At 39.5% G+C, this 18,777-nt stretch overlaps 1 protein-coding gene across 6 annotated transcripts in view; it reads right to left on the reverse strand.

Annotated features, from left to right (window-relative positions):
• Nucleotides 1-18,777, reverse strand: part of HDHD2 (haloacid dehalogenase like hydrolase domain containing 2) — a 37,432-nt gene that overhangs the window by 8,418 nt on the left and 10,237 nt on the right. For all 6 annotated transcript variants that reach the window (XM_081790821.1, XM_081790816.1, XM_060613777.3 and 3 more), the window contains exons 3-4: nucleotides 16,094-16,302; nucleotides 11,802-11,886 (exon numbers count right to left, since the gene is read on the reverse strand). In XM_081790821.1, coding sequence (XP_081646947.1) covers nucleotides 11,802-11,886; nucleotides 16,094-16,302 — 294 coding nt within the window. The remainder of the gene's footprint in view (nucleotides 1-11,801; nucleotides 11,887-16,093; nucleotides 16,303-18,777) is intronic.

Consider the following 18,777-nt stretch of genomic DNA (forward strand, 5'->3'; position numbering starts at 1 on the left):
CAATCCCATTTATTTGCTACTCTACCACGGAACTGGAATTCTTTATGCAACAGACCTCAAAATTGCTTTCCACTGATATAGCTAAACTAAAAACTCATTTGATTTAGCTTTGTTAATATTTTATTATATATTAACTGGGGATAAGACTTATCAGCTTGATTGATGTGTGTACTTAATTCCCAGGCAGTACTTTAGTGCCTTCCCTGGAAGGGCTGAAACTGTGGGTTCGTCCACATCTCTCTAAATGGGAACTGGTTCTTCACCAGGCTGGAGAAGACAGGCATCTCGCAAGGAAGTGGTGCCTGCTTCTAGCGTCCTTCTCTGCACAACATGAGCTTTACTGAATCTCTGAAAAGCCCAGGTATATTCAGGATGGCCTGAAAGGTAAATGTTTTCTAGGACACAGATGAAAAGATATTTATAGTTAAACATTAAAAAAATATCAAAAATAGACACCCCAATACTTGTACACTTTCTAGACAGGGGAACAAATGGTTGGTTGCTTTTGTAACCACCAGGAATGCATCAGCAATAAATCTGAGAATTTTCTGTCTATATCTAACTGTAAAATTATTGAGGTTCAAGAAACAAGGGAAAAATGGCACAAGGAAGGCCGGATTTAAAAATCTCTGGCTGGGTCAGAGTGGCTAAAATGAACAACTCAGGAGATACAGATGCTGGAGAGGATGTGGAGAAACGGGAACCCTCTTGCACTGTTGATGAGAATGCAAACTGGTGTAGCCGCTCTGGAAGACAGTGTGGAGGTTCCTCAAAAAATTAAAAATAGATCTACGCTGTAACCCAGCAATAGCACTGCTGGGAATTTACCCAAGGGATACAGGAGTGGTGATGCACAGGGGCACTTGTACCCCAATGTTTATAGCAGCACTTTCAACAATAGCCAAATTATGGAAAGAGCCTAATGTCCATCAACTGATGAATGGATAAAGAAATTGTGGTTTATATACACAATGGAATACTACTTGGCAATGAGAAAGGATGAAATCTGGCCATTTGTAGCAACATGGATGGAACTGGAGGGTATTATGCTAAGTGAAATGAGTCAGGCAGAGAAAGGCAGATACCATATGTTTTCACTCATATGTGGATCCTGAGAAACTTAATCCACGGGGGAGGAGAAAGGGGGAAAAAAAGTTACAGAGAGGGAAGGAGGCAAACCATAAGAGACTCTTATATACTGAAAACAAACTGAGGGTTGATGGGGGGTGGGGGAGAGGGGAAAGTGGGTGATGGGCATTGAGGAGGGCACCTGTTGGGATGAGCACTGTGTGTTATATGGAAACCAATTTGACAATAAATTATATTTAATATAAAAAAATAAAAATCTCTGGCTGTTGGGGCACCTGGGTGGCTCAGTCAGTTAAGTGTCCAACTTTGGCTCAGGTCATGATCTCACGATTCATGGGTTCAAGCCCCGCGTCGGGCTCTGTCCTGACAGCTCAGAGCCTGGAGCCCGCTTCAGATTCTGTGTCTCCTTCTCCCTCTCTGCCCCTCCCCTGCTCATGTTCTGTCTCTCCATCTCTCTCTCTGAAATAAATAAACATTAAAAAAAAAAAAAAATCTCTGGCTGTAGGGGCGCCTGAGTGGCTCAGTCGGTTAAGCATCCTACTCCTGATTTCAGCTCAGGTCATGGTCTTGAGGTTCATGCGTTCGAGCCCCACACCGGGCTCTGCACTACATTGTGGAGCCTGCTTGGGATTCATTCTCTCCCTCTCTCTCTCCTCACCCCCTGCCACTCCCCCACCTACATGTGCTCTCTCACACCCTCTCTCTCTCTCTCTCTCAAAATAAATAAACTTAAAGAAAAAAAAAAAGGAAAGATGGGATCATATCCCTTCCACATGCAGAATCCCTCAACAACTCTCACTTCAAACAGTATAAAGCCCACAGTCCTCACTACAGCCTAAGTCCCTGCCTTGTCTGACCCCCCGTCTACATCTCCAGTCTTAAGTCACCTTCCCTATCCATGGTTGTGTACCAGACACAATCATCTTTTCTCACTTAAAAGAAAATGTCACTCTGTTGTGTTTCAACCCATATACCCAGTGTTCCCTCCTCCTGAAACAGTTCCCCATACTTTCACAAAGCTATCTTCTGCTCACTCGTCAGGTCTCAGCTTCAACGTCCACACATCAAGGAAACATTTCCAACCTCCATATGTAAAGTGGACTTCCTCCTTGCCTCCAATCTCTTCCCTCATCACCCTTTGTCCCCTGTATCACTTCCCGTATAAACTATAGTTTATAGTCCTTACTCAACTGTGACTAGTCTGTCTTCCTCACTAGAATATAATTTCCACCATGCCCATCAGTTTTGCTCATCATGGTATCTCTTACTTCCAAGACGCAAACAAAAAAAAGCCCCGGCACCTCTCACTAAATGGCTACTGAATAAATTCATGGATGAAGCCCTGTACGTCTGAGTGTCTTGATTTAATATGCGGAATAATGCCCACCATCTTGGGGAACAGAGATGATATATGCAAACCTTTTCAGAGTATCTGTCTGACAGTAATGGCAATTATTTTTCTTCATAAATACAGGAAGTGTGGTATCTATGCTATTTACAATAGGTAACAGCAAATCACGTCATGTTTGTGGGCCTCAGTTTCTTTTCAAATGAAGAGGCTGAAGTAGATCGGGGGGCTTTTCAATCTTGGCACTACTGACCTCTTGGACTGGAAAATGCTGTTGTCAGGCTGTCGGATACCCTGTAGGACATTTAGTGGCATCCCTGGCCTCTGCCCGCTAGGTACCAGCAGCACTGCTCATCCCCAGTTGTGACAACCAAGAATGTCTCCAAACATTGCCAAATGTCCTCTGGGAAGCAAAAATGTCTCTGGTTGAGACCCACTGGATTAGACGATCACCAAAGTACTGACACTCCCGACTGACCCGAGAAACACCAACTACCAAAAGCTCAAATTAAAACAATAGTAAATCGTGAAATATATCAAAGGAAAAGCTCATTAACAATTAACGGAAACCTTCAGAATATCTCCAATGTCATACTGCCACAGTAACTGTCTCATTAATAGCAGGTTACCTACCATCACCACTTCTGTTTAGTACCGCAGTTGGGGTCCCAGACGGAATAAAGCAAAAAAAAAAAAAAAAAAAGAAATAAAAACATAAAGATTGGTAGGGGAGAAGGAATACTCTCATTATCTGCAGGTGCCACAATTGACTATGTAGAAAATCCAATCCAAAAGACTCTCCAAATAACTTATTTTCTTAGTAAGTAAATATAAGATCAGTAAATGCAAGGCTAACATACAAAAAGTCAATTATACCTCTGTATATTAGCAACACCACTTAAAAATGAAATTTAATAAAATGCCATTTATAACACCCTCAAAAAACAAGAAATAAAAGGATTAATTTAACAAAACATCTAAGGCCCATACTGTAAAAACACTGCTGAAAAAGCACAAAAATAAAACCTAAGTGGAGATACATTCCATTGTCATAGACTGTAAGAGACATCATTGTTCAGATACCATTGTAAATGCTACCCCAATTCATAGATTAAATAGAATCCAATCACACTCCCAGTAGGCTTTTTTTGTGTGTGGAAACTGACAAGCTAATTCCAAACTTTATATGGAAATTCAAAAGATGTAGAATGGCCAAGACAATTTTAAAAAATGTTAAAGTTGGAGAATGAACACTACTGGATATTAAGACTGATTAGAAAGCCAGAGCATTGAGACAGTATGGAACAACACAAGTGTAGATAAAGAATCTAGAAACAGAGCCGTACATCTATAGTCACCGAATTTATGTCAAAAGCACCAAAAGCACCACTGCAATTCTAGAATAGAAAGAATGGGTCTTGGGGCGCCTGGGTGGCGCAGTCGGTTAAGCGTCCGACTTCAGCCAGGTCACGATCTCGTGGTCCGTGAGTTCGAGCCCCGCGTCAGGCTCTGGGCTGATGGCTCGGAGCCTGGAGCCTGTTTCCGATTCTGTGTCTCCCTCTCTCTCTGCCCCTCCCCCGTTCATGCTCTGTCTCTCTCTGTCCCAAAAATAAAAAAATAAAAAACGTTGAAAAAAAAAAATTTAAAAAAAAAAAAAAAAAAAAGAAAGAATGGGTCTTTGCAATAAATGTTGCTGAAACAACTGGATATCCATATGGAGAAAAGTGAACTTTTACCTCACATAATTCACAAAAATTAATTAAAATAGACCCCAGATGTATTCGTTAAAGGTAGAACAACAAAGCTGGTAGAAAAAACCTCAGGAAAATATCTTCATGACTGTGGGGTAGGCAAAGATTTCTTCAGCAGAATAGAAGAAAATATTGACAAATGGGACTCCATCAAAATTAAGAACTTCATGTCCTCATGTGATTAGACTTCTCATACTACTAACGGAGGCAAACCACGACAGGGATAAGACAGCTGCAGTACATATGTCCAACCAAAGACCTGTATAAAGAGCTCCTATAAATCAGTAAGAAAAATACAATCCAGTCAGAAAAGGCCAAAGATTTGAACGGCACATCACAAAAGCTATCCAATGGCCAATAAGTACGTGAAAACGACATTACTCATATGGGAAATACAAACTGAAACTCAGTAAGATACCACCACCCACACCAAACAGAACAGCTACAATTACATAGACTAGCAAGACACTGATGAGAATGGGGAGCAAGCAGAGCTCCTGTTGATAGCTAGTGGGAACATATGACCCAGTACAATCACTGTGGAAAGCTGTTCGGCAATATTTACTAAATCTAAACAAGTGCTTATCCTATTACCCAGCAATTTCCTTCCTAGATAACAGACCCAAGAGAAATGAGCACATATGCCGCCCAAAAGACATGTAGAAGAATGTGCGTAGCAGCTTTATTCATAACAGCCAAAACTGGAAACAATCTACATGCCATTAATGGTAAAATAAATAAACAAATTGTGGCATATCCATACAATGGACAACTGTACAACATAACAACAATAAAAAAAAAAAAGAAGAAAACAAAACTAAGTACTGTTACATGCAACAACCTGGGTGATCTCACAAACACACAAACATGCTACAATTAGATGATTTCATTCATATGAGGATCAAGAACTGGTAATACTGACAGAAATCATGGTGGTTACCTTACGGAAGAGGTAGTGTTGACTGGGCTAGGGAGCCTTCTAGGGCGCTCTAAATGTTCTGGCTCTTGATCAGAGTGGAGGTTACACAGTTTGGTCTACGTGTAAAATTTTATTGAGGGGCACCTGGGTGGCTCAGTCGGTTGAGCATCTGACTTCTGCTCAGGTCACGATCTCGCGGTTTGTGAGTTTGAGCCCCGCGACGGGCTCTGTGCCGACAGCTTAGAGGCTGGAGCCCGCTTCGGATTCTGTGTCCCCCTCTCTCTCTGCCCCTCCCCCACTCATCCTCTGTCTCTCTCTGTCTCAGAAATAAACATTAAGAAAAATTTTTTTTAATTTTATTGAGTTGTATACTGACAATCTGTGCACCTTACTGTGCCTGTTATACATCCAATTTAAAAAATCAGTAATATATTCATGTGATTTACTCACCTGAAGCTTTTATTTGGAGCAGCAAGAGCTGCCCTGACCATAAAAGAATCTCCCCAGTTGATTAAAAAAGAAGAGTAGTTAGTGACTCATATTCAACTCAGTTCTGTATTCTGATTTTCAAACTGGCATATAAAGTCCTCTTGCATATATATATATATATATATATATATATATATATATATATGTGTGTGTGTGTGTGTGTATATATATATGTGTGTGTGTGTGTGTGTGTGTGTGTGTATATATATATATATATATATATAATGGAGTGCTTTACATAACTCATGTTCATAAGTCTTAAACAATTTCTCACCTCCAAAGTGTTTTATTTTTATAATCTGGACTTCAATTTAAAAAACTGCATCATAGGGGCGCCTGGGTGGCTCAATCGGTTAAGCGTCTGACTTCGGCTCAGGTCACGATCTCACTGTCTGTGAGTTTGAGCCCCGCATCGGGCTCTGGGCTGACGGCTCAGAGCCTGGAGCCTGTTTCAGATTCTGTGTCTCCCTCTCTCTCTGACCCTCCCCCATTCATGCTCTGTCTCTCTCTGTTTCAAAAATAAACGTTAAAAAAAAAAATGAAAAAAAAAACTGCATCATAATCGGCCCTTTCAAAACAGAAAAAGCCCACAGAAATATTCCTACTTTACGCCCTGCTGCCACATCGTTTTGGAACTGCTCTTATCCAGGGCTCCAAACACCTAGAAAAAAATTCAGGAGTTACTGTCCAAATGCATTAATATCTGAGGCCAGTATTGTTCATTTTTTTCTTCCCTTTCTCTTCTTCTCTTTCTAAGGAACTGAATATACCGGAGTAAACGTCTTATTTCCTTTCTTAAGGAGATGGGGTGAAGAAAGCAATTCAATATTTAACAAAAACCGTTCACAGCAATAAGAATCTCCTCCTCCAAACCAAAAAAAACTAATTTCTACACCCCTTTAAGACTTTTTGGGGACTCATGTACCTTGCAACAATTATAGGAAAGAAGTCATTAACAAAGTCCTGAAACATTATCGTTAAGCAGCCTGCATCTCTGCATTTACCTGTGAAAGTTGTGATGTCACTTATCTCCAGTGATAAGGACATCTTAATAAGCTCCTCTAGAAGCTCCAGGGCAGCTGCGCTTCATTTAGGGAAAAAAAAAAAAAAAAAAAAAACTTTAATTTTTCCTAGGTTAAGCTATTCTCTATAATTTTTTCCCCAAATTCCTTTGACCCAGCAACGATACTTCTGAAAACAATCTTAAGGAATGAACACGAATACTGCTTAGAAAACACGTTCTCATTTTTTCAAAACTAACTTTAAAATCCTGGAAATAACTAATGGGAAGCAGATGGCTACACAATTTATTGCACTTTTTAAACCGGGATATGCTGTGGGACTCAAACACATTTTGGAAGACTACTTAAGAATATAGAAAAACAGGGTGCCTGGGTGGCTCACTTGGTTAAGCATCTGACTCTTGCTTTCAGCTCAGGTTATGATTTCATGGTTCATGAGTTTGAGCCCTCCCCCAGGCTCTGCACTGAGAGCATGGAGCCTGCTTGGGATTCTCTCCCTCTCAAAATAAATAAATAAACATAAAAAAAAAAAAGAATACAGAAAAACATGTACAATACATCGTGGGGTGATTATTTTTTTTAATGTTTATTTTTTATTTATTTGTTTTTTTTACTGTTTTATTTTTTATTTTTTTTTGAGACAGAGAGAGACAGAGCATGAACGGGGGAGGGGCAGAGAGAGAGGGAGACACAGAATCGGAAGCAGGCTCCAGGCTCTGAGCCATCAGCCCAGAGCCCGACGCGGGGCTCGAACTCATGGACCGCGAGATCGTGACCTGAGCTGAAGTCGGCCGCTTAACCGACTGAGCCACCCAGGCGCCCCAAATGTTTATTTATTTTTGAGTGAGACAGAGAGACAGTGTGTGTGAGCAGGGGAGAGGCAGAGAGAGAGGGGAGGACAGAGGATCCGAAACAGGCTCTGAGCTGACAGCAGCAAGCCCGATGTGGGGCTCAAACTCAAGAACCCTGAGATCATGACTGGAGCCAAAGTTGGACGCTCAAAAGACTGAGCCACTCAGGTGCCCCCGTCGTGGAGCTTTTAAAAAGCAAGTTACCACACAGTGTCATACATTCTTATTTTTATCTAAATATTTATGTGCGTGGAAACAAACGGGCTATGTGCTAGCGTGTTAACTGGGGTTCTCTTTAGGTGGCAGGATTACAGGTAATTTTATTTATTCTTTTTTCTTTTTTGAACATTTAAACTTTTCTACAATGAAGACATATTACTTTTGTGCTGATTTTTTTTTTTTTTTTTTTAGTTTTGTCACTAACTTCAAGTTAGGTTATTAAGTGAGCTGCTTGCCCAGCAGCCTTTCTCCTCATAGAGATCATCAAATTTAATTATAATTGGTCCATTACTACAATGCTCAAGCTTTGGGTTTCTAACTCAGATCAGAAGATGAAAAAAAAACCTTGCTACAAGCTCATACTATGGCTGGGAAAATGAAGGAACTAGAGCTTTGGATATTTGCATTGATGACTCATATAATACTACCAGAAGATGAAGAAAATTGATGATTATGTACCATATAAAACACGCAAAATACTACTACATACTGTCTACGGATACCTGTGTATGTGGTATAAGTATAAAGAAACGTATGACAACGATAAACACAAAATTCATAACCTTGGTTACTTTTGGGCCTTGGGCAATAAAATTGGGGAGGGATATGCAGAGGATATCAAATGTGTTGACAGTTTGCATTTCTTAAACTGGTTGACAGGCATATGAGTGTTCATTATATTATACTTTGTATCTTTTAGTAGGAGACAAAAGGGGGAAAGCCACCAACGGCTCTTAGGATTTGAATGTCTTACAGAATCCAAACCCAAATCATATCTACTCCTTATAGGTGGTTCTATCCTTCCCCAAAATCAATTCTTTAAATTCAGTGTTCTCAATTTCATTCAGACATTTAACACACGTTTGTAGACAGACTGTACTGTGCATTTGTGGGGGGCGGGGAAGTACCCATTCAAAACACAGTAAATAAGAGGCAGTGTAATGTGGAAGGTTGATGTATCTGCCTGAGGGCAATATGCCCCTGAAGCTGTTATTCAAGGCAGCTATGCAATGGGGTTTAAAATCCAATGCTTATTCTCATTATCAACCTGAATAGTAATTTAGCTAATCGGTGGTTCATTTGAGATGTCTATATTTGCCACACACAATCCAAACAGCTGTAGTCACTGGTTGGGAGGCATAGTCTCGGTGGAGACATCAATATGCAAAGAAGGGCAAGACCTAAAATCCTTCTGTTAATTCTCCACCCAGCTGTTAAGTGCATTTGTGAAATTAGAGTTGACCTATAAGTGCACTGTAATGCTTTAAAACGTAGTGTTTAAAAAAATCAATATGGTTAGGGAAGTGTACTAATTAGACAGCATCCGAGCAATTACAAAGTCAGTATTATGTCAACGTACATTTTTATTACCCTGAGTCTAGTATTCATCTAAGACAGAGACCTCCCAACTTCCTATTAAATATGTCCTTCCCAAATTACCAGCTAAAATCGATCAATGCCTTCTCCTTGAATTCTGTGGTTAAAGAAATGGATAAAGGGTAGTGGGATAAGTTCAGAAGTAAGAATTCATAGCAAGTTCTCTATTTTAAATGAAAACTGATTGTGGCACAGTTGTAAATTTTACTTAAGGAGTACGTCAGATAACCACCTGCCCCTTTCTCCAAGAAGCTAAAGGAGGATAACTGAAGTAGGCGAAGCAAAAGAAAGTTTAATACTATATACCCCAAAGTACATCTTCAAGCAACATGGCATAGCCATGGTTCTCCAGCAAATATAGTAAATGGATACTGAGCAGCTATAAAAAGTGGATTCATTCCTTTTAGACAAAGGCTTGACCATCACAGTGACTAAGAAAGTCACAAATAAAAGTGCATAAGTAGCCATAGGTTCCATTAACTGAGGTTCTAAAATTAATGCTCATACAGGGGAAAAAGGTGGATGTTCCCAAAGTGCTAGTTTTGGCCATAAAGACTGTCCATGAGAACATCCACTTCCAAGATCAACAGCAAAAAATGTGCCCAGATGTGTGAACCCTGTAGTGAATTTTAAAGTTTCTAAAAACATTCTGATTCTGGGGCGCCTGGGTGGCGCAGTCGGTTAAGCGTCCGACTTCAGCCAGGTCACGATCTTGCGGTCCGTGAGTTCGAGCCCCGCGTCAGGCTCTGGGCTGATGGCTCGGAGCCTGGAGCCTGTTTCCGATTCTGTGTCTCCCTCTCTCTCTGCCCCTCCCCCATTCATGCTCTGTCTCTCTCTGTCCCAAAAATAAATTAAAAACGTTGAAAAAAAAAAAATTTTAAAAACATTCTGATTCTTAGACATCTACATCAAGAAATGAATTCTACATCAAGTATACATTATAATGATTCTTGCAGATCTCTGTACTAGAAAGAAAATGATGTTTTTATGGCATTCTTTGTAATTAAATACCAAAAATTTACCAAGCTATTAAAAGTTTTTTAACAAGTTCAGTGTAACCTGATGAAATATTTACAACTACTTAGCTCGTCATAAATTCAAAGGCAAATTACACTGTTTAATGGTTTGACAAGAAATAAAAGACAAGATGAAAAATGAAAAATCTATGAAAAATGAAAAATTCAAGGAAAAAGATCGATCTCACTCTAGAGCAGATTTGCGGGTAAATTCTGATACAATTTATCTTAGGAAGTATGAAAACCAGTATGCCGTCTTCTTTTTGAAGCAGCAGTGAAAAGTTCACGTAAAAAAATGGACACACAAGTGAAGGTTTATAACATTTCCCATGTTGTTATGTCCCCCCATTTCTACCAACAGCCTTTGGAACACCCCCACCTAGATACCCCAAAGGCCCAATAGCCCCAACCTAAACTTATCACCTCCTGAACCCTAACTGGGAGTGTTCTGTCACATGTGCTCACATTAGAAATCTGGACATTTTCCTTGACTCACTGGTCTTCCTCACCCCCTTAACCCAACCATCCATCAAGTCATGTCAACACTACCTAAATCTGCTTCTTCATTTCTATTGCCACCATCCCAGTTCAGACTACCATTATCACTTATCAAATAATCTCTGAAAGTGTGGCCAAATGTGTCAACTTTTCTTGATAGCCTAGATTGTCATTGGAGGAAGAATCACATGTACTGTTTTTGGAGCGTTAGCCTGGATGATATCTTCCTCAGAGAATAGCACAGTCAATGGAGAATCACAGAAATGATAATAAAACATAAAACTGAAACTATGCCCCATGGGATTGACGAGGTTAAAACGAGCAGAAAGTTTAAATCTTGTTTTTCAGAGAACTGTTGCCCCTTAATCAGCTATTTTGTCTTTTCAGATCCCACTAACAAATCCACTAGCTGTCTCTGCAGAAGCTTGGACTCAAGGTCATCTGATATGGTTCCAGTCTATGGACAAGCAAAGCCCTGCACTCCTTACTTAAGATAATGAGCCCAAGACCCCATTCAGTTTATACCAGTTCTCAGAGCATGCCCATAGCCCCTTCTTCTCTTTGTCCTAAGATAACCTCCTGATGTCAGGGGCTGAATTTTGCCTTATTCTGGGGTTAAATCTCCACCCCAAAGTGAACATGGGATATGTCACATATATGTTTGCTCAGTGATCACGCTCCATCTTTCCTCATGAATACTCATGTAAGTTTCCCTGCCCTTTTCATCAATATTTATGTAATCTCAACCCCTATGATTACAAAACACTTGTTCTCTACCTCTCTGGGGAGGCAGATTTGAGGTTTGTCCTCTAGTCTCCTCCTCCGGCTGCCTCTCGAATAAGCTTTCCCTGCTGCAAACCTGTATCTCAGTGATTGGCTTTGCTTCCCATCGAGCAGGTGGACTTGGGTTCCATTACAAAATTGCTAGCTTCAGAGTTGCAATTTTATTATGAATTTCTGCCCGAGGATATTGATTCTACAAACCAGAAAAACCCCAAAGATCATCACCACTTTTTAACATATTGATTATTTTTAAAAAACTAAGCAAGCAGTAAGCAATGTGATTTAATGTTGATCTTGAAGTGATCTTGAAGATATCTATCGTCATGTACAATTTGGGTGGCCAGAAAGTAAAATATATCTATAACCTGACATGACAGAGAATAAGGAAGGGAAGAGAGTAGTATATGATCAGATGAAAAATAAATAGCTGAAGACTTACCGGAATGCTTGATTCAGAATTTGATAATGGAAATGTTCTGGTGCCAGTCCTATGACCACAGCGTTAGGATCGCTTGTTTGTATTCCTGGGAAAGGAAAAATATGTAATTGTTGAAAAATGCAATTAACAGTAATGATACGTTTTATAATAAAATAGCTTTAGTCAATCAAATACAAATTTTTACTGTAGCCATAATCTGAAATTTAAGAGATTATCCTGCCCAATGTACTTTGGAAGTATAAATAATACTTAAAGAAAAGGGTCTTCTAGTGTTTTTGCATATTCCTTTTGCATGGTGTTACAGCAGCTACTCAGTAACTAGAAGATCTCCACACAAACTTGTAACTTCATGTTCTCGAACAAGTGACAATTTCTAACTTTAAAAAGCTTTGCTGATTACAATCAACAAGAACAGTCATGAGTTCTCTATGAGCTATCAGATCAATAGCAACTGATGAGGAACTGAAAGTCTAAGAGGCAAGGGAAATTAGACTTTCTAATTGACACAGTTGAGGCTAACACATTTGTGATAAATATGGAATGTAGATTCATTCTATAGTTTCCTACTGAAATGCCTAATTTAGTTTTAGTTCCACAAATATTAATGTATAATTAAAGCATGTTTAAGGCCTTGGTATCTGATAACAGAACTTCAGATATGAGAACCAAATGAGTACATTCACCATCGCAATTAGTAAAAGACTGATTAAAGGTCCTGTGGATTATCCACATACCAATTCCTATTCGCCTTTCTCATTCCCTGTCTTGAACCATGTGCATCATCGAGTCCACCAAAATGTGAGGGGAAGAAATAGAAAGAGCAGACACCCAAGGTTTCCAATTTCCTCCTTACTGGTAGCCCTGAATGTAGAGTAATTCAGAAATGGTAGTACAACATCCTCTGAGCATTGTTTGTCACTGCTTCTAGACCTTTGCGGTGGAAAAGCAAATAACGTGTATTTTTTAAGAGAACAAGGGAGTTGTTAATGATATTTTAAATTCAAAATTAGTAATACATAGCTTATTTGTTGTTATATTTGTATCTCTTTTCACTTACACATAAAATCTTGGGTACTACCAATATTAGCATGATTACTACTTTGCTTTAAACATAACAGTATTGGGGCGCCTGGGTGGCTCGGTCGGTTAAGCGTCTGACTCCGGCTCAGGTCACGATCTCACGGTCTGTGAGTTCGAGCCCCGCGTCGGGCTCTGTGCTGACAGCTCAGAGCCTGGAACCTGCTTCCGATTCTGTGTCTCCCTCTCTCTCTGACCCTCCCCCATTCATGCTCTGTCTCTCTCTGTCTCAAAAATAAATAAACATTAAAAAAAAAAAAAACAGTATCAAAAAAAAATAATAAAATAAAAAATAAACATAACATTATCTGGGCGCCTGAGTGGCTCAGTCAGTTAAGCATCCGACTTTTGATTTCAGTTCAGGTCATGATCTCATGGTTCGTAAGTTCAAGCCCCTCAATGGACTCTGCAGGACAGCGCAGAGCCTTTCTGGGATTCTCTCTCCCCCTCCCTCTCTGCCCCCATGCATGCTCTTTCTCTCTCAAAATAAATAAATATTAAAAAAAATAATAATAACAGGGGTGTCTGGGGGGTGCAGTTAGTTAAGCGTCCAACTCTTGGTTTCAGCTCAGGTCATGATCTCATGGTTTGGGAATTTGAGCCCCATACTGAGTTCTAAGCTGACCGCACGGAGCCTGCTTGGGATTCTCGCTCCGTCTCTCTCTGCCCCTTCCCCACCCTCTCTCTTTCTCAAAAATAAATAAAAATTAAAAAAAAAAATAATCGTAGGGGCACCTGGGTGGCTCAGTAGGTTTAGCATCCGACTTTGGCTCAGGTCATGATCTCACAGTTCATGAGTTCGAGCCCACGTCAGGCTCTGTGCTGACAGGTCAGAGCCTGGAGCCTGCTTCAGATTCTCTCCTGCTCTCTCTGCCCCTCCCCCAATCATACTAGGTCTTTCTGATTCTCTCAAAAATAAACAAATATTAAAAACAAAATAATACTAGCCAACATTACTAATAACACTAAGGCTACTAAATGCAGTTGACAATTTCTTTGCAGTTCTTTTACCCTTAGAATTTATCCCACTATGAACAAAGAGTAAAAATATTGTATTTTAAAGTCACTTGAAGTGCTTCTTTTCTCTAAGTGGGTATGAACTTGATTGCAGAGTTAAGTTTGTTTCTATTTGATTTTAGTTTTCAGGGACTGGCTTCTTTTTGAACTGTCTTTTAAATATACAAATATATATACAGTTCCAAAGGCAAAGCTATATAACAAGATACTTGTAGAGCAGTCTTGTCTCTCTCTTTTTTTTTTTTTTTTAACGTTTATTTATTTTTGAGACAGAGAGAGACAGAGCATGAACGGGGGAGGGACAGAGAGAGAGGGAGACACAGAACCAGAAGCAGGCTCCAGGCTCTGAGGTGTCAGCCCACAGCCCGACGCGGGGCTCGAACTCATGGACCGCGAGATCGTGACCTGAGCCGAAGTCGGACGCTTAACCGACTGAGCCACCCAGGCGCCCCATGCAGTCTTGTCTCTTAATCCCTTTCTCCCTCCCTCCCCCTTTAGGTAACCAGTTTTCCATTTCCTATTTATCCTTCTTTAGCTTCCTTTCACAAATATGAAATATATATACATATATACATATGTATACATATATACACACATATATACATATATTTCATATATACATATGTGTGTGTGTGTGTATACATATATATCCATTTCCCTCTCATTTTCTTACACAGAAAATACATCAGATTTTCTATACCTTACTTTTTTCACTTAATATATCCTATGAAGGCCACTCCTTATCAGGAGATAGAATTTGCCCTTATTTTTTAGGCATTCCATTTTTTGTGGACATATCATAAATTTAACCAATGAGCCCCTTCTAATAACATTTGGGTTGTTTCCAATCTTTTGTTATTTCAAATAAGGCCAAAATGAACAACTTTGTAGGTCATTGTGTATTTTTGTAACTATCTCTTAGGGGCAGATTCCTACAAAGGGCCGTTCTGCCTCAGATGTGATTTTGCTAGCTATTGCCAAATTCCTCTCCATAGAAGGTATACCATTTTATATTCCTGCCAGCATTCAGATCCTTTTAATAAATGTATTTTTAAAAAATGTTTACTTATGTATTTTGAGAGACAGAGAGAGAGGGAGAATCCCAAGAAGGCTCCACACTGTCAGCACAGAGCCCAATGCAGGGCTCTAACTCATGAACCGTGAAATCACGACCTCAGCCGAAATCAAGAGTTGAACACTTCACTTGAGCCACCCAGGCGCCCCAATAAACGTATTTTCTATTTAATTCAGCCAAAGCTGGCTTCTGTTTCTTATAAATAACAACTGTTTGATACACTGGTCTATCTCCTGATGGGACAACTTTTGAGATTTAGCCTAACTATATATGCATGCTGAATTTCCCTAATCATTATCTGTAAAGCCATCATATGGTTTTATAATGAGGTATTTATATACCCATTTTTCTATACTGTGTCATTTCACTCTGAGTATCATTTATAAAAAGAAGGAATGTGACAAAGCTTCATAAAACCAGGATATTTTCCCAGAGTCTGTTAAGTTTTCCAACGAAAAAAGTTTAATCTTCTAAAAACTTCACTATACAGAATGAGATGAATTTTTTTCACAATATTATTAAGATTTATTCATCAGTCTCAAAAACCATGCCCATCATAAATATAAATTCCCCATAATCAATCATTTTTAAGTGGAATCAGATTAGTTCTATTAACACAAATTGAAATAAAATGTAAGATTCCAATATCTATCTTTAAGTAAGTAGATCTTGAGTTTATCTCATTTAATCAAATTAATAGGGTGGCTCCTGATTTGAGGATTATAATATGCAAAATGATTTTGACCTGTGGTTTTTCAAACTGTGGGCCATGATCCATTTAGCAGATTGTGAAACTAATCTGGAGGGTTCTAAGCAGCATCAAATTCAAACAAACAAGTAAGTAAACCAAACAGAAAACAAAGGACACCTTATAGAGTAAGCATTGTTTAACATACATAAACACAAACATAGATGTACTGGGTTACTACATATTGTATTATTGTGGAGTGTGTCAAAACAGGTTTGAGCAACATGAATTTAGATTCAAACTTTTGACCATTTCAATAACAATAATAAGAGGAAGTCTGGGGGAAAAACAAACACTTGTAAAAGTCCAGTTTTAAGACTGATTTATAAGCAAATATGAAGAACCAATTTCTGTATCTTTCCAAATTTCCTGTACCTTTGAAATCAGGTAGTGCCCGGTCATCTACTAGCAGCATGGGTCGAACCTGTTTCTGCTCTACTAAATTTCTGGCTGCAGTCAGAGAAGTGAATATTTCATCTTCAGAGATATCAAACTCCAATTTTTTCAACCTTTCCAATAGGTCTTGCTTGCTCTCTTTGGTTGTATTGGTCACAAACCTAACCATTACAGAAGTACCACGTAACCTGGGAAAGCAAAATTCAGATGTCAATAGGCAGCTTTTACATTCTAGCCCCATACAACCTAATTTGGTAGCACTTGCCAAAGGTCAGAAAATGAACGGTAAGTCACCAAGTAAATGTTTTTATGGCAGATAAGCTTTTCTGTAATCTACCTAGATTTTTTTTTTTTGAGAGAGAGAGAGAGAGAGAGTGAGATGGGTGGAGGGGGGTGGATGGAATGGGGGGGGGAGAGAGAGAGAGAGAGACGGGGAGGAAGAGAGGAAGAGAGAGAGAGAGAGAGAGAGAGAGAGAGAGAAAGAGAGAATCTTAAGCAAGCTCCATGCTCAGCACAGGGCTCAATCCCACAACACTAGAATCATGACCTGAGCCAAAATCCAGAGTTCGACATTCAACCAACTGAGCCCCTCAGGCGCCCCTCTCCCCAGAGACGTCCTATGGACCGCTTAATCTCCAAAGGCTGCAAAGTCAAATTGTAAAAGCTATGTTTACCTTTTTGAGGGCCTTCAATAACTAAGTTTTACCGCAGGGTTTTAGTAAAGAAGTGAAAAAAAAAACAAAGCTCCGTAACTACTATACTCTCAGATTATGAGAGATAAAGTTATCGTAGAGATTGTGTGCCAGGGCAAATTTCTCTCAAAGACGGGACAATAGAGGCCAGCAGAAGTTCGGTGACTGCTCTGCTTTGCACAGCTGGGTGCCAGCGGAGTTCAGATGAGACGGAACTCTGATCCATGTTCTGGTACAGCTTCTGATCTACACTAAGAGGACAGGGGATACCTCAGAATGTTTTTTCCTCCTTCCTAGTCAATTAGAGACTGGTAGACCCCCATGTGTTACTAAGTTAAGAAACAGAAACTATCTAGAATGCTCAAAGACATATTCCAGTTTTACACACTGAAATGTGTTTTCCCCTTGAACTATCTACATACAGGACTGTTTTGATTCCATGATCTGCTTTTGGAACCTAAACTGGCAATCAGGTACCAGAAAGAGAATTCATGAAAGCTTTCTTTAAAAATAAAAATTATTTTCTTGGTCCTACAGTATTCTATTTTATTTTTTAAAGTTTACTTATTTATTTTGAGAGAGAGAGAGAAAGAGAGAACCCCAAGCAGGCTCTGCATTGTTAGCACAGAGCTTGACACAGGGCTTGAACTCACGACTGTGAGATCATGACCTGAGCAGAAATCAAGAGTCAGACCCTTAACTGACTGAGCCACCCAGGTGCCGCAGCTCTACAATATTTTAATCTAAAATCTAAAAATAATTTTAATTTAGCAAAATTTAAAATTTTATATTAATACCCTGTTGATTTTTATTTTATGCCTATCTTGAATGGACATAAAATGTAATAGCACTAACCACAATTAAAAAATTTTTTTAATGTTTATTTTTGAGAGAGAGAGAGCACAAGCAGGGGAGGGGCAGAGAGAGAAGGAGACACAGAATCTGAAGCAGGCTCCAGGCTCTGAGCTGTCAGCACAGAGCCCGACGCGGGGCTCAAATTCACAGACCGCAAGATCATGACCTGAGCCGAAGTCGGATGCTCAGCCAACCAAGCCACCCAGGCGCCCCAGCACTAACAATTTAAAAGAAGCAACCGTATAAGTCAGAAAAAATCCTTTTAAGTATTCACCCAAAGAACATTAAATAAATCTGCATGATTAAATGGTTCACTGTAATCATGATTAACTGTATAATATCTGTGTGATAGCTCTTCTGAAAAACATATTAAATTTATCTCTCAAAAGAAACTGATTACTTCAACACAACTATTATTAACATAATTAAAAATGAACAAGTTCAAGTTGTGAAATTACCACATCACTTTTAATGAGGATTTTTAAAAAACTTTTCTTTTTACTAGTCCCTCAACTTCCCTTAGTCTGTTTGTTTCCATAGAAACCAAAACCAGGGGTGTCTAGGTGGTTCAGTCAGTTGAGTGCCTGACTCTTGATTTCGGCTCAGGTCATGATCCCAGGGTCATGGGACCAAACATGGAGCCTGCTTGGGATTCTCTCTCTCCCTCTGCCTCTCTCCCCAGCTCACCTTCTCTTTCTCTCTAAAATTGAAAGAAAGAAAGAAAGAAAGAAAGAAAGAAAGAAAGAAAGAAAGAAAGAAAAAAGAGAAAGAAAAGAAAAAAAGGAGGGAGAGGAAAGGAGGGAGGGAGGGAGGGAGGGAGGGAGGAAGGAAGAAACCAAAACCAGAAGTGACACAGTATAGTGATTTCTTTGGGATGGAAACCCCCTAGTGCCAGTAAGAGAACAACTTGTAGGCTCCTGTCCCCCCAGACTGGCAGGCTCACAGTTTATGAGCTACTTAGAGATGTCACTCATTGTTCACCAGAAAGAAAAAGATTTTGCTTTCAATCCAGAGTAGAAAGCTCATCATTATGGCAGTAAAAGCTCTTGGCTTTGATCATGTTGTCCATGTATAATGAACATCATGACTTTAACTAAACTGATAGATTCCAACTGA

This window comes from Panthera onca, chromosome D3 (genome assembly GCF_046562875.1).
Source record: "Panthera onca isolate mPanOnc1 chromosome D3, mPanOnc1 haplotype 2, whole genome shotgun sequence".
Taxonomy (NCBI): Eukaryota; Metazoa; Chordata; class Mammalia; order Carnivora; family Felidae; genus Panthera; species Panthera onca.